The 16,460-nt window shown below is 48.5% G+C and overlaps 1 protein-coding gene across 3 annotated transcripts in view; it reads right to left on the reverse strand.

The window, feature by feature from the left end:
* Window positions 1–16,460, reverse strand: part of BRAP (BRCA1 associated protein) — a 37,736-nt gene that overhangs the window by 20,188 nt on the left and 1,088 nt on the right. The window contains exons 2-7 of one of the 3 annotated variants that reach the window (XM_069960789.1): window positions 9,486–9,588; window positions 9,227–9,400; window positions 7,593–7,758; window positions 5,969–6,158; window positions 3,657–3,770; window positions 1,280–1,428 (exon numbers count right to left, since the gene is read on the reverse strand). In XM_069960789.1, coding sequence (XP_069816890.1) covers window positions 1,280–1,428; window positions 3,657–3,770; window positions 5,969–6,158; window positions 7,593–7,758; window positions 9,227–9,400; window positions 9,486–9,555 — 863 coding nt within the window. In that variant the 5' untranslated portion in view covers window positions 9,556–9,588. The remainder of the gene's footprint in view (window positions 1–1,279; window positions 1,429–3,656; window positions 3,771–5,968; window positions 6,159–7,592; window positions 7,759–9,226; window positions 9,401–9,485; window positions 9,589–16,460) is intronic. The other 2 variants (XM_069960790.1, XM_069960788.1) reach the window with 2 other exon arrangements.

The following is a 16,460-nucleotide window of genomic DNA, read 5'->3' on the forward strand; positions in this document are numbered from 1 at the left end:
GTCCAGAGCAGGAGAGGTTTTCTATGGGGATTTGCTGCTGCTCTGGACAGTTCCTGACATGGACAGAGCTCCCTGAACCATGAGTGTCAAACAGCTTCTCCCTGACCCACCAGCCTTGACGGACAGATCTCTTTGGGTATAGGGAGACATCCATCAATCAATGCCAGCAGGGTAGAGAAAGACTTGTGGTCCAGGCAGCATGAACATACATCTGTCCCACAATAAAAATAAAAATAAATAAATATAATGGACTAGACTAGATGGCGCAGATTGTCTTTTCTCTGCTGACAATGATATATGTGTCACTAATGGGAACCTCTGTATATACGGATATACTGCACATGAATAGTTCTGAAAGTGTGCAGTGGGCTTCTCTTGGTCCAGGCTGTGCCACCCTCCTCCTCAGACACAGCGTATCACCAAGAGACACCCATGGCAGCTTACCTCACTGCACAGAATGGCGGTACAGGAACGCAGCCGTGATGTCATGCTTCTAGCAGCAGCTGCACAACCCGGGAAGTAAGCTGGCCCAGAGTGCTCCTTTAAATATTTTTCTACTCAGTGCAGAGAAGCTGGTGCCGTGGTCCTTTTTTTGAACCACGGCCCGGTTCCCATGCACAGCGCTGGTCTATTACCGGGCACCGCCTCGGGCTGAAGCACTGGAGGTGGGCCAACCCGCCTCCAGTGGAAGAAAACCTCTGCCCCTCTGAAACACCGTTCCATTAGAATCAATGGAGCGCCGTCAGAGGGGTGGGGTTTTTCTCCCACTATGGGCAGGCCGACCCTCGTCTAGTGCTTCAGCCCAAGATGGTGCCCGGTTATAGACCAGCGCTGTGCAAGGGAAGCGGGCCGTGGTTTAAAAAAAGGGACCGCAGCACTGGCGCCATTGTATTCATATTCTACATTTGCTTTAAAACAAAAACTTTATGGACATTGCTAATAGAGATGAGCGAACCTGGAGCATGCTTGAGTCGATCCGAACCCGAACTTTTGGCATTTGATTAGCGGTGGCTGCTGAACTTGGATAAAGCTCTACGGCTATGTGGAAATCATGGATTGAGTCATTGGCTGTATCCATATTTTTCCAGACAACCAAATGCCGAACGTTCGGGTTCGGATCGACTCGAACCCGTACCCAATTCGCTCATCTCTAATCGCTAACATTGTCCATGCAGCCCTACGATAGTCGAGCAGTCTAATAGACTCAATGGCAGTGAATATCGGGCCGCCTGTTTTTTCTACTTTTAACTTTCAAAGAAAAGATAAAAAAAGTACGTACGTGGTGTCCTCCCAGCGCTGCAGACACTGGCTGTGGAAGCTGTGGTTACAGAGAGTAGTCAGAATTCCATTCACAGATTCATCCATCCTCTCCAGGCAAACTGTACACTTGGGGAGCTCCGTAAGATCCATCACTGGCAAACTGGCCCCCTGGAGAGAACAGGGAAAGACATTATACAACGCGGGCGTGGTCTGTATTATTACAGCGGCCTACCTGTATACTTCCAAATAGACACTGGTCGTATAGATCTGATGCAAATCAAAGGTCACTGATCACTTGTATGAGCCAGAAGTGCTCACTGCGAGAGATTGGCTCTATAGTAAATCTATGGAATCCATCTCCTACTGCCAAAAGACTGAGAAGAAAGTGCATAGTCAAGTGCTCCTCACAGCTTTTTCTAGGTCCTTGTTAGGTTCTAGGTTTGTTCACCAAAAAAAGGTTTTATTTTAATCAAACTTCTATTTAAAAAAAAAAAAAAAAAAAAATCTTCCAGTACTTATCAGCTGCTGTATGTCCTGCGGGAAGTGGTGGATTCTCTCCAGTCTGACACAGTGCTCTCTGCTGCCACCTCTGTCCATGTCAGGAACTGTCCAGAGCAGGAGAGGTTTTCTATGGAGATTTGCTGCTGCTCTGGACAGTTCCTGACATGGACAGAGGAGGCAGCAGAGAGCACTGTGTCAGACTGGAAAGAGTACACCACTTCCTGCAGGACATACAGCAGCGGATAAGTTTTGGAAGACTGGACATTTTTTAATAGAAGTAAATTACAAATCTCTGGCCTCAGTGAATTTAAGAGAAATGTTTTTTTTTTTGTGAACTACCCCTTTAAGGGCCTATTAGCACGCAGAAATACTCACTGCCAATAAAGCAAAAAACTAATTTTCCTTTGGCTGATTGCATTTTTGCGCGGGCATTTAAAGGGAATGCGTCACCTTAATTTTCTTTTACTGATTAGAGTCAAGATACTAAAACTTGTTCTTTTATTCTAATCTGTTTCTATTTTCTGACTTTAATTTTATTCATTAAAACTACCTGTATTTGTCCATTGTTATGGGGGCTGCCATATTGCCTGAGCTGTTTTAACAGCATTTAGTGACATGCTTTACAGCAAGCCTCATGGACATCGACAATAGACAGACTGTCTCCTTGAGATGAATGTGAGACATTACTGAGCGCGCTCTGCGACCTATGAAGAGGTCATTCCACAGGGAGCTGCTATTGTCTCTTCTATCTACTTGTGTCACATGATGCTGTAATGCTGTACAGATCACTTTACAGCAGCCTCCTCTTATCACCACAGACACAACAGGAAGTCTCAGCTTAGTTTTAGCCCCAGTGGTGAGAATGAGAACTGCAAAATATCAGGATAATTTTACAATATAAATAGAAAAATTGGATTATAGAGAAAATGTCACCAAAAATTCTTAAAAAACATAAAATTGTTACTGAAACAATAAGTCATTTTCTGATGACACATTTCTTTTAAATCATGACTCTGTGTAGCCTGGCGTCACAATTGTTTGAGCTTAGTAAGGCTGTGTAAAAAGGACAATGTGCGTGTGCGTGTGTGTGTGTGTGGGGGGGGGGTGGGTCCGAGCAGCCAGATCCCATTGACTGATCACAACCTATGAGGTGTCTCTATAACAAGTCAAAGGTTTAGTTAAAGGGGAAGTGCGGCGCTAAACAAATTCACAAAATAACACACATTAAAAAGTTATACAATTTTGTAATGTGTGTTATGTAGGTGAATGGCCCCCGTCCCTGTGTCCCCTTCCCCCCACGCTAGACCCGGAAGTATGGTCCATTATACTTACTGCATTCGTGTCGACCCCCGACTGCCATCTTGTGACAATGAAGTCATCTTCGGGAGGCCGGCCGGACCGCTCCAGCCGTCCCTTATGCCGTCCCCCCTCTGCAGCGTCATCAGCTTCTCAGTCGCGATTGGCGGAGCACAGTTATGCGACACAGTTATGGGGTCGACATGAATGCTGTAAGTATAATGCACCACACTTCCGGGTCTAGCGTGGGTGGGGGGGACACAGGGAAGGGGGCCATTCATATACATAACACACATTACAGAGTTGTATAACTTTGTAATGTGTGTTATTTTGTGAATTAAAGTTTAGCGCTGCACTATCCCTTTAAGTGACACTTGAGATGCTTGATTCTTGTGTCATTACTTTACTCAGATGTCAGACAAGACTCGTCCGAGACTGCTAATTGCTAACTATGCACTGTATAAAATGGCTTTACAGAAATTAGAGAAGTACAAGATAGACAAGACAATAAAACAAACAGAGAATAGAAAGGTACCTTCTATACCTGAAGTCAGGCTCATGATTCTATAACACATACACTATAAATATAATGTACTCACATCATCAGACTTAAAGACCTCGGCCCTCTCCACATAGACCAGCTGACACACATCCTCCTCAATGGAGTTGAACTGTCGTCCGTTATTCGACATGTAAAAGCTGTCTGCGTCTGGCTGCACATAAAGAAGAAATATATTTTAGGGTGACTAGTCCATGTTCTCCATTGATAGGTATAGCTATCATCCGATGGTGGGGATGCATGTGTCCTGAAGCTCCTCTGACTAGTGAGCATTAGTCCCACTCTTCCCATGCTGTCACCTGACCGCTCAGGACCGGACTCACAAACAATGCTACACTAGATCAGTCAGGTTTGTCATGGATTTTTTTTCTCCACACCTAGCACATGGAGTCACATGGAGTGAGCATCTTTTGTTGCTAATGACATATGCAGATTCAGTGTAAATTCTAGTATTTGAATAGTTAAAAAAAATAAACAGAGGAAGGAGACAATATACACAGGCAGATGTTATTATCATGTGCACAAGAAAAATGTACTTTAACTGGGCATGTATAAGGGCCATAGACGTGCATTATAAACAGCAGAGAAAGACGCTCCATGTAAGCTGGAAGAACACTGTCAGCACTTTGGTTCTCTATTACCAGGTGACAGATTCACATTACAGGGGTAGTTCACTAAAAAAATATCTATTAAATCAACCGGTGCCAGAAAGTGCCAGAGATTTGTAATTTACTTCAATTTATTGGTGTATTCTCTCCAATCTGACACAGTGCTCTCTGCTGCCACCTCTGTCCATGTCAGGAACTGTCCAGAGCAGCAGCAAATCCCCAGAGAAAACCTCTCCTGCTCTGGACAGTTCCTGACATGGACAGAGGTGGCAGCAGAGAGCGCTGTGTCAGACTGGAGAGAATACACCACTTCCTGCAGGACATACAGCAGCTGATAAGTACTGGAAGACTGGAGATTTTTAAAGCAACTCTATACCCACAATCTGCACCCCTCACCCAAGCGTTTGTACCGTCGGATAGCTGCTTTTAATCCAAGATCTGTCCTGCAGTCCGTTCGTCAGGTGATGCAGTTATTTTTCTAGAAAAACAACTTTTAAACTTGCAGCTCTGTGTCAAATTGGCGTGGCTTAGGGTGTTTGTGCCCTAGGCCTGCACCGCCCCTTCATCCCGCCCTCTTCATCATTAGGAATGCCCCTGGGCAGGATTTCTTCTATGCATCACTTGTCTGAACACTGCACAGATGCCTTAACAATCCAGCAATTGTCCAGTGTTCAGACAAGTGATGATTAGGAGAAATCCTGCCCAGGGGCATTCCTAATGAGGAGGGCGGGAAGGAGAGAGGAGAGGCGGTGCAGGCCTATGGCACAGACACTATAGGCCACACCAATCTGACACAGGGCTGCAAGTTTAAAAGTTGTTTTTTAGGACAATAACTGCATCACCTGCTGAACGGACCCCAGGACAGATCTTGGATTAAAAGAAGCTATCTGAAGGTACAAACAGTTGGGGGGGGGGGGGCAGATTGTGGGTACAGAGTCGCTTTAAATAGAAGTAAATGACAAGGTTTCTGGCACTTGCAGGAACCAGTTAAAATAAAAAAAGATTCTTAGTGAACTACCCCTTAAAGTAGGAGACTCAGGTTCTGCTAATTATCCCCAGACATGTTTTAAGGTGGCACCAGAGAGCAGGATCTCTTCCTTCTGGGGGAGAGTTTATTTGCATATGCAAATGGTAGGGATTTTAAAAGAAACCGGTCAAGTCCCAAGTGCCACAAGCATTGGCCCCAGTTCTATCTTATTTACAGTGTATGCTAATTAGGGATATCCAATTACAGGGGTGATGACAATGCTGCTACCCGTCACACACCCAATGTCCTCATCTCTACCACACAGGCTTGATTGATATCCATAGGGCAGGGCTTTGTCTTCCACTCAGGGTGTCAATTAAACTGGTTTTATGGATTTTTCCTTCGACTGTCATGAAAAAGCAAAAATCTTTCTGTACTGGGGTTTGAATAAAAATATTCCTCTGTACATCTCTACAGTTGCCGCACTGACGCTCTTGGTCCGCAGCTGGTCTACGCTTATTCCAGGTTCTGCATCTTCACAACCTCAAAGGACCTGGCTGCTCAGTCTGTCACATGGCTATAGTCACTGACTGGCTGAGCGGACAGATCCTGCAGGAGCCAGAAGCAGCAGAGAGCAGCAATGGACTGGGGGCATCAGCTTAGCAACTGAGGGAAGAGGGAGAATATTTGACTGCCTGGACAACCCCTTTAATGGCTACCACCACACCATGCTAAAACCTACACAAAATATTTTTGAACTGGTAGACCAAAAAGTACCTGGGAGCTGAATTTGATGAGAACCATGTATTGGTTTGGTGTGGAGTCTCGGATTATTTTCATATGTTCAATAACTTCATTAAATGGGGCCACAAACTTCATCAGATCATGGCTAGTCATCGTGGCGGGAACTGTCAGAATGCAAATCATTGCACTACGCCTGACGTCTTCTTTCAATGAAGTCATCTTACTGAAAAGAGACAGCACACCGCTTAGATCTCAGTTGTTAGACCAGTGGTTAAAGGGGTATTCCACTCAAACATAAGTTTTGATATGTTGCTGCCCATGGTGAGACTAACAATTCCTTCCATACTTGTTATTATCTATTCAGTCTCCTTCCCCCAGTTCTGAGCTGCTGTTTTCTGCTAAAGACACAAAAATCTGTGTGTGAGCCGCTCTCTCAGTCTCCCCCCCCCCCTCCCTTATGAGACGGTGAATGTAAGCAAATCCCTGGCAGGTTGTTTCTGCAACATTGTAGCTTCTTTGTAATGCTGAGAGGGTTAATTGGAGGTCAAGTTCCATAGTGTGAACAGGCTCTTATCGACCTTCAGACCTTTTTCAAGGTGCTACGGACCAGAGCACTCTAAACTGACACCAACCCTTCTGGATTTACCAAGGAACCCTTACGGACTTTGAGACCTATTACAGAGTGCTATAGACTTGAGGATTGCCTATGGCCTCTCCCCCCGGATTCCCTTTTTTACTGCATCCCCTGCACACACTACTTTCTTCTGAAGCCTTTTTTATCTATTCCATATGTTAATAAAAACCTTAAAAAGAAACTAACTGCAGGAGTAGAAGACTCTAACCATTGGCCAGGGATGCCGAGTAAGACGTTCATTTTCTTACTGGAATCCTTAGCGCTGTTTTCACTACATCTCCACTTTATTATAAATGCAAATTAGGCAGCCTGGTGCACTTGGGGTGGGACCACGTGCACTGATCCGCCCTGCTGCCCCTCCCCCCCCTCCTCATGAATATAGAGGGGGAGCTCTGCAGTGACATCGCTTTGGCGCTCATCACTGCAGATGATGATTAAAGGGGAGAGGGGCCAGGCCTGACTGGTGCACCAAGAGTCTCATCCCCCGTGCATCAAACCCCCTAATTTGCATATAGAATTAAGTAAAGATTTGCAGAAAATGTCCCCAGTCCTATAGCATCATTACAGCAAGTTAGAGAGTCTGTTAAAGCTGCTGTTAGTTTCTGCAGTTGCTTTTCCCCCTGTCCCATTTAAAGGATAAGTCCGACCAAACTGAGGACTCTGCAGAAGGAAGGGCGGTATGGGAACATAAGAATGTATACTTACCTGCCCCCTGTAACGGCTGCCAGGCTCCACTTTCTCCTGGCTTTCTGGTAAATAATGACACGGCAGGAAGGGCCCACTCAGCCAGTGAGTGACGGCAGAGGCGTCCTGTCCTAGTCACTGACTGGCTGAGCGGGCATTAAACAAGCCTGGTTGTGACATTGCACGAGCAGAAAATCCAGGAGACCGGCAAGGGTCCAGGTAAGTATACATTCTTTATCATGTTACCGCATTCCCCGCTTCCAGAGAGATTTCAGTTTGGCCGGACATCTCCGTTAAGCTTTGCCCAGGTGTACCCAGGTGTGCTGTGTAAATGCTTACTTTGTCTTGTATAAATGCATAATGCCATGGACTATCTCCACAGAAGGATTCCCACTGAAGAAGGTGATCTGCTCCGGTAGCTGCTTGGAGGGAGAGTCCGGAGCAGTCTGACTTGGAGTTGCAGAAGGATCATCTGTTTGCTCGGGGTTCGGGACCACCTGGGCATCTGGGAAAAAAAACATTGAAATTAATTTCAATAAGTTGATCTTACCTAGCTGTAATGTGATTATGCAGATGACTACCAAAAAAGAAGGTGTGAAAAGAATCCAATATGGCAATTTGAATATAACTGAAGTCGATCATCGTAACAATATCGGATATGTTAGCCATCACCTCTAGCTGGTTTGAAAAGGGTACCTACTGCTTGTGAAAGGGCCGGGAAGGGGTGGGGTTCTGCTCAACACTGATTCACACAGATTGACACAAAGGCCACAGAACTAAAGGCCCTACCACGGGCCGACGGACAGGCGCAAACGAGCGCTATTAGCCGCGGGGAGGTGCAACAAACAACTGCAACGATCAGCCGACATGAACGATGTCGGCTGACCATTGCTCTCAATTCCACGGGGCGATTATCGGCCTTAACCTCTACACCTCCGGACAGCTGAACACGTTGCCTGGACCAAATGGACCACTCTATGCCCAAGCCAAGGAAATGTTAACATTTCCGCTCAGTGTACAATAGCAGAGACTCCTTCTGTTTGACAGGTGTCCCTGCTCCTGTACGTATCTATGTAGGGTCCCACAGAAAACATGTATTAAAGCAGGGAATACATTCAAAAGTAGGAGTCGCTGATCCTGTACATTCACTGAGCATCAAAGCATACACCAGGGAGAAGGTGCCGATTTTCCAGACGTACACCTAACTCGTCTGATCGGCAGGTAGTGGCGGTGCGGCAGGGAGGCATGGCCTCCTCCCGCACCAGATTAATCACGATTTATGCCCGCTAGCAGGCATAAATCATGGCACAAACCTAATATGCGTCTTTATTTACGACCGGCATACAGGTACACTGGTCATGTGACATTCCCCCCTATATGCCTTGCTCCTCGGTATCCAGAAAAAAAAAAACAACCATCTCCTGTATTGGACAGGTGTCCCTGTTTCCGTATTCAATTTGCCCTCTATGAAACTGACATCTTCTCTCTAAAGTTTCTTATATCCATTTTTTTTTTTTTGCCAAAATTTCAGAGCTCAAATCACAACTATAGACTGACCACAAAGTCATGTGGAGAACACGGCCAAAGTGGACGTGTAAAATTATTCAATTTCCCATAATGAACCAGCCTACCGCGCTCCATTCATTATCATTAGAAAGGGGTGGGCCAGAGGCGGATCAGCGCTATGGGGGCGGGGCAGTGCTCCTAATGGTCTTACCGGGTCATGGAGCAAAATACTAACTGCACCGGAACGGCACAAAGGGTGAAGGTAAGAGACATACCCTCATCCTCAGCGTCTCCTGTGCAACAGGGACATATCAGCAGGTTACATTTGTCTACCCTACTTATAGTTCCCCTTTAAAATAGTCCCCCATCTCAGATCTACTATACTACACACACCTATATTTACGAGCCCTACTTCCCTGATAAGACACAAGAGTAATAATGCTTCATTGTACTAGGGCGGTCAGTACCATGAGGGTCACCTGGATTTGGACCTATGGTCTCTATTATCATGTCTGTCATTTCTCGTCTCCCGATGTGCTGATGCAGAATCGTCGTCTTCTCCGCTGGCGTCTTCCCCTCCAAACAGGCTGCGGCAGTACATAACGTCTTCTCTCTAATTTCCTCATCAGACATCTCGGTGGCTGGGCAGGAACATAAATATTAATGTGTTGTGGTTTACAGGAAGGACAGGGAACAATAAAGTGTACAGCAATGGACAGAACATACTGTGATAAAAGCACCAGGCACTCAGCAGCTCTAAGTCACTGGATTTCTGTTGAATTCTCATGAATCCCATCTTCCTCCTTAGAGGATTGACAGCACCGTTCCCCTATTACACGGAAAAGATGGCACAAGGTTACCCACCCCCACGTGTCCACCATAGCATTGTTCAGTGAGAAAAGGAAGTACAATTCCCAGATTGTTATTGATCCAAAGTGCATCTCTAAAAGGGACACCGGCCGTCCTCGAATTTGTGCGGTCAAGTGATAGAGATAGATAGAATACAAAGTCTACAACTTTCTTTATTTGTATTTTTTGCTTTTTAAAACTCACTTTTTAGCATGAAAACGTATACTCACCCACACACACTATAACAAATTATATATATATACAGTGGTACCTTGGTTTAATAGTAACTTGGATTGAGAGCTTTTTGCAAGAAGAGCTCACAGTTTTTCAAAATTGTCACTTGGTGTAAGAGCATTGCTTTGGTGTAAGAGCTCCCTGTACTGGGTGGGAGGGGCATGGTCTGCATAGCGGGGTCTACAGCACTGTACTCTGACCCAGGAAGTCTCCCTCACCTTCCAAATCATAGCAGATCCACTTCAGGCTGGGGCTTATATCAGGGGACAGGACTGTGGAGGTAATCTCTCCATAGCTGTAACCCCTCTCTCCCCAGACAGCATGTATGTGCCCACATCTGTCCTGCTCATTCCTTCATGCTCCCTGCAGTCTCTGTCCACCCTTGTGTTTTCCATCCTCTCCATTCCTGCTATAATGTGCCTGCACTCACACTCAGCTATACACACTGCTGCTATCTTCTGCCTGCACTTACACTCAGTCATTCACACTGCTGTATAGAAAGGTTTCTGTCACTGTCCTCCTGCACAGCTCTGTGATTCTCACTTTCTGATTGGCCCATGCATTTCTTTCAAATCAACTGGTTTTATAAAGTTAAAGCGACTCTGTACCCACAATCTGACCCCCCCCAAACCACTTGTGCCTTCGGATAGCTGCTTTTAATCCAAGATCTGTCCTGGGGTCCGTTCGGCAAGGGATGCGCTTATTGTCCTAAAAAACAACTTTTAAACTTGCAGCCCTGTGCCCAACCGAAGTATCTGTGCCCTAACTTTGCACCACCCCTCCTCCCCACCCTCTTAATCATTAGGAATGCCACTGAAACATTTTCTTCATGCTGAACACTGCACAGGTGGTTAACAATCCAGCCGATGTTCAGTATTCACACAGCTGACGAATAGGAGACAATCTGCCTGGTGCATTCCTAATAATGAAGAGGGCGGGGAGGAGGGACGGAGGGGTTGTGCAAAGTTAGGGCACAGGTACTCCCGTTTGGTTGTTTTTTGTTGTTTTTTAGGAAAATAACTGCATCAACTGCTGAACGGATCCCAGGACAGATCTTGGGACGGTACAAGGGGTTTGGGGGTCAGATTGTGGGTATAGAGTCGCTTTAAATAGATTTGTATGATTTACATCCATTTAAAAATCTCCAGTCTCCCAGTACTTATCAGCTGCTGGATGTCCTGCAGGAAGTGGTGTATTCTTTCCAGTCTGGCACAGTGCTCTCTGCTGCCACCTCTGTCCATATCAGGAACTGTCCAGAGCAGCAGCAAATCCCCATAGAAAACCTCTCCTGCTCTGGACAGTTCCTGACATGGGTCATCCTGGAAGTAACATGGGACAACCCCTTAAAAAACTGCCACAATATAGGAAGCCTGTGGTCATCAAAATAGCATCGTACCGTCGGCCATACCAGGAACTGCGACCAAGAGTCTCAGGCCATACCAGGAGAAACAGCCCCACAACATAACTCCACCTCCGACGAAGTTCACTGTTGGTGCAATACATTGTGGCAGAAGGAGTTCTCCACTGTTGATGTTCTTTGTGCCACGTTATCCAAGCGTCGCTGTTGGAATTAGTGATCAATGGCTTGCAGCAGGCAGCGGATCCATAACAACGGAGGAGATAGGCGGACTTACGGATAATAATCATCTAAACAGTCCTGGAAGCCTGTTAAAACTCTGTGCAGATGCCGGCCGCCGGTTGGGTGGGGTTCTTCTGAATTTCTCTGGACAGCACCAGTCGGTCTCTTAGGGTTCTTTTACAAAGGAAGATTTAGTTGACAGATTATTGAAGCCGAAGCCAGGAATGGATTTAAAAAGAGGAGAAATTTCAGTCTTTACTTTATGACCTGTACCCCATGAGACTATACAGTCCCTGGCTTTGTCAGATAAATCTGCCTGTGTAAAAGGACCCTAACTTCCAGTTATGTGGGTATACCTGGGTGGGGCACATTCCGACAGTCACCAATCACCTTCCACTTGGTGTACTACAGCTCGCTGGCTATGTCACGTATGGATCAGCCATTTCTGTGATAACAATTACACTTTTCTTGACACCAGACAGATCTGAGCCGCATGGAATCTTGCATGCGACTGATGACAAAGTTCTTTCCTACACAATATTTATCAGTGGCGCATGTGACTTGTATGTGACTGCAGGTGCCGGAAATTGCAGCGATGTCCAGTTACTTTCTGGTAGATAGTGTGGATGACTGCAATAAGATGAAACTTACTATACCCCAATATGGAAGCTTTAAAGGGGTATTCCATTTAAACATAACTTTTGATATGTTGCTGCCCATGGTGAGACTAACAATTCCTTCCATACGTGTTATTATCTATTCAGTCTCCTTCCCCCAGTTCTGAGCTGCTGCTTTCTGCTGAAGACACAAAAATCTATGTGTGAGCTTTTCTCTCCGTCTCCTCCTCCCTTTCTGAGACGGCTGATGTAAACAAGTCCCTGGCAGGCTGTATCTGCAACATTGTAGCTTCATTGTAATGCTGGGAGGATTATACTGAGGTCAGTTGCTGATGAACTCACTGTGATTAATCCTCCCGGTATTACAAAAAAAGTTACAATGTTGCAGATAAAGCCTGCCAGAGACTTGTTTACATCAGCTGTCTCAAAAGGGAGGGGAGAGGAGGGGGAGACAGAGAAAAGCTCACACACAGATTTGTGTGTCTTCAGTAGAAAGAGAAAGCAGCAGCTGAGAACTGGGGGAAGGATAACAACAAGTATGGAAGGAATTGTTAGTCTCACTATGGGCGGCAACATATCAAAAGTTATATTTGATTGGAATACCCCTTTATCCCTAGATAAGTCCTATGGTCCCGGGGAGAAGGATAAGGCAGGGCAGATGGAAAGACAAACTGTGGTTACGCTATATAACTGGAGAGATGTAGGCAGTCGGTATGAAGCAGATAGAAACACTTCTCCTTTTGGTTTATGGCTAAAACACGGGAGAAATCTTATTGAAAATCCAGACTGACCCTCAATGAGGTCGCACCCATCAAGAAGTTTCTCCGACCTCCTGAGCCGAGCACAGTCCGTCACACATCCATCCGCTCTTCTCCAACAAGACTTTGTACTGTAGTGGCAGCCATTGCAGTTAAGGTCCCTTGTTCCCAGCAACACAAATTCTGCCTCTTTAGAAGTTGGCAAACACATGGCCTCTGGGGAACAGGGCGTCTCTCCCCTTCGTATGGCGTATGACAGCGGAAATCTCACCCTTTACCCCCGGGCATACCGCCAGGAAACCACCATGGCTCTTGGTATAGCTTCTCAAGCAATAAGGTTATTGGGGGCAACGGCACATTGTCCGACAAGTATCATGCGCAGGTTCTATGCAAACTAACAGGGGACTTTGCCGGCTTGGGTGATTATACATGGCAGCTCCGGGGTGGTTGTGTTTGGTGAGGCACCGCCAGCGGCTCAGGGGGAGTAAGTTGGTTTTGCTCTGAACATTCAGCTTTCCAGGGGGTAAGAAAGGTTCTGTGACATACCGGGTGAGGGTGGAGGGGATGTGGGGATCCACTGGGATCCCTCTTTTTCTGTCTCTGCACATGTCCGATTTTTCGCGGCACGGATCGCAACACAGATCCCATGAATAGATGCACAGGATTCAATGTGCCCTAAAATCGTCCATGGTCGCAGATCCGAGATCATGGACAACTAAGCAAGACGTGTGAATAAGGTCTAATGGCTGGTATCCACTCCAGTCAACGGGGAGTAGATGTGCTGACATTCAAAGCTGTTTTCTGGCTCAGAGAGTGTTCACACCCGTACTGATCAGGAGAATGAGCGAGGAGAAGACCACACTGCAGCACGTCCTCTCCCCGCTTTGTGTAAGTCTATGGGCTCTGAGTGCTCACACCTGTACTGATCAGGAGAATGAGCGAGGAGAAGACCACACTGCAGCACGTCCTCTCCCCGATGTGTGTAAGTCTATGGGCTCTGAGTGCTCACACCCGTACTGATCAGGAGAATGAGCTGGGAGAAGACCACACTGCAGCACGTCCTCTCCCCGATGTGTGTAAGTCTATGGGCTCTGAGTGTTCACACCCGTACTGATCAGGAGAATGAGCGAGGAGAAGACCGCGCTGCAGCACGTCCTCTCCCCGCTTTGTGTAAGTCTATGGGCTCTGAGTGCTCACACCCGTACTGATCAGGAGAATGAGCTGGGAGAAGACCACACTGCAGCACGTCCTCTCCCCGATGTGTGTAAGTCTATGGGCTCTGAGTGTTCACACCCGTACTGATCAGGAGAATGAGCGAGGAGAAGACCACACTGCAGCACGTCCTCTCCCCGCTTTGTGTAAGTCTATGGGCTCTGAGTGCTCACACCTGTACTGATCAGGAGAATGAGCGGGGAGAAGACCGCGCTGCAGCACGTCCTCTCCCTGATGTGTGCAAAACTAGGGGCTCTATAGACTTACTGTACTTTAGGAGGCCAACTCTTTTTTTCAAACTCAGCAGGAGTGTACCACACAGCAGCAGCGTTCTTCTCCCAGCTCGTTCTCCCAATCGGTACAGGTATGAACAATCACCCCGACAGATCAAAACTTTCGACATGTCAAATTTTTTTTTTGAAATGACAGCGACACTAAACAAAAATGACTGCTTACCCCAGAAATTAATCTCTAGTAACAGGCAGAGCAAGATCGTTTACAGGAAGTAGGGGGGTGGAGCATACCATGTACAGGAGAGGGTGAGGCGGAAAGAAATACAAGTTCACTTACAGTAATATTCAGTTTAAGGAATAGAGATGACAACGTTTGAGAGGGTGCATTCAGATCAGTGAGCAGGAGCGCCCAGCAGAGGGACCAGTGAGCAGGAGCGCCCAGCAGAGGGACCAGTGAGCAGGAGCGCCCAGCAGAGGGACCAGTGAGCAGGAGCGCCCAGCAGAGGGACCAGTGAGCAGGAGCGCCCAGCAGAGGGACCAGTGAGCAGGAGCGCCCAGCAGAGGGACCAGTGAGCAGGAGCGCCCAGCAGAGGGACCAGTGAGCAGGAGCGCCCAGCAGAGGGACCAGTGAGCAGGAGCGCCCAGCAGAGGGACCAGTGAGCAGGAGCGCCCAGCAGAGGGACCAGTGAGCAGGAGCGCCCAGCAGAGGGACCAGTGAGCAGGCGCGCCCAGCAGAGGGATCAGTGAGCAGGAGCGCCCAGCAGAGGGACCAGTGAGCAAGAGGGACCAGTGAGCAGGAGCGCCCAGCAGAGGGACCAGTGAGTAGGAGCGCCCAGCAGAGGGATCATTGAGTAGGAGCGCCCAACAGAGGGATCAGTGAGCAGGAGCGCCCAGCAGAGGGATCAGTGAGCAGGAGCGCCCAGCAGAGGGATCAGTGAGCAGGAGCGCCCAGCAGAGGGATCAGAGAGCAGGAGCGCCCAGCAGAGGGATCAGTGAGCAGGAGCGCCCAGCAGAGGGACCAGTGAGCAGGAGCGCCCAGCAGAGGGATCAGTGAGCAGGAGCGCCCAGCAGAGGGACCAGTGAGCAAGAGGGACCAGTGAGCAGGAGCGCCCAGCAGAGGGACCAGTGAGTAGGAGCGCCCAGCAGAGGGATCAGTGAGTAGGAGCGCCCAGCAGAGGGATCAGTGAGCAGGAGCGCCCAGCAGAGGGATCAGTGAGCAGGAGCGCCCAGCAGAGGGATCAGTGAGCAGGAGCGCCCAGCAGAGGGATCAGTGAGCAGGAGCGCCCAGCAGAGGGACCAGTGAGCAGGAGCGCCCAGCAGAGGGATCAGTGAGCAGGAGCGCCCAGCAGAGGGATCAGTGAGCAGGAGGGACCAGTGAGCAGGAGCGCCCAGCAGAGGGACCAGTGAGTAGGAGCGCCCAGCAGAGGGATCAATGAGTAGGAGCGCCCAACAGAGGGATCAGTGAGCAGGAGCGCCCAGCAGAGGGATCAGTGAGCAGGAGCGCCCAGCAGAGGGATCAGTGAGCAGGAGCGCCCAGCAGAGGGATCAGTGAGCAGGAGCGCCCAGCAGAGGGATCAGTGAGCAGGAGCGCCCAGCAGAGGGATCAGTGAGCAGGAGCGCCCAGCAGAGGGATCAGTGAGCAGGAGCGCCCAGCAGAGGGATCAGTGAGCAGGAGCGCCCAGCAGAGGGACCAGTGAGCAGGAGCGCCCAGCAGAGGGATCAGTGAGCAGGAGCGCCCAGCAGAGGGATCAGTGAGCAGGAGCGCCCAGCAGAGGGACCAGTGAGCAAGAGGGACCAGTGAGCAGGAGCGCCCAGCAGAGGGATCAGTGAGTAGGAGCGCCCAGCAGAGGGATCAATGAGTAGGAGCGCCCAGCAGAGGGATCAGTGAGTAGGAGCGCCCAGCAGAGGGATCAGTGAGCAGGAGCGCCCAGCAGAGGGATCAGTGAGCAGGAGCGCCCAGCAGAGGGATCAGTGAGCAGGAGCGCCCAGCAGAGGGATCAGTGAGCAGGAGCGCCCAGCAGAGGGATCAGTGAGCAGGAGCGCCCAGCAGAGGGATCAGTGAGCAGGAGCGCCCAGCAGAGGGACCAGTGAGCAGGAGCGCCCAGCAGAGGGATCAGTGAGCAGGAGCGCCCAGCAGAGGGATCAGTGAGCAGGAGTGCCCAGCAGAGGGATCAGTGAGCAGGAGCGCCCAGCAGAGGGATCAGTGAGCAGGAGCGCCC

Source organism: Dendropsophus ebraccatus, chromosome 3 (genome assembly GCF_027789765.1).
Source record: "Dendropsophus ebraccatus isolate aDenEbr1 chromosome 3, aDenEbr1.pat, whole genome shotgun sequence".
Classification (NCBI taxonomy): domain Eukaryota; kingdom Metazoa; phylum Chordata; class Amphibia; order Anura; family Hylidae; genus Dendropsophus; species Dendropsophus ebraccatus.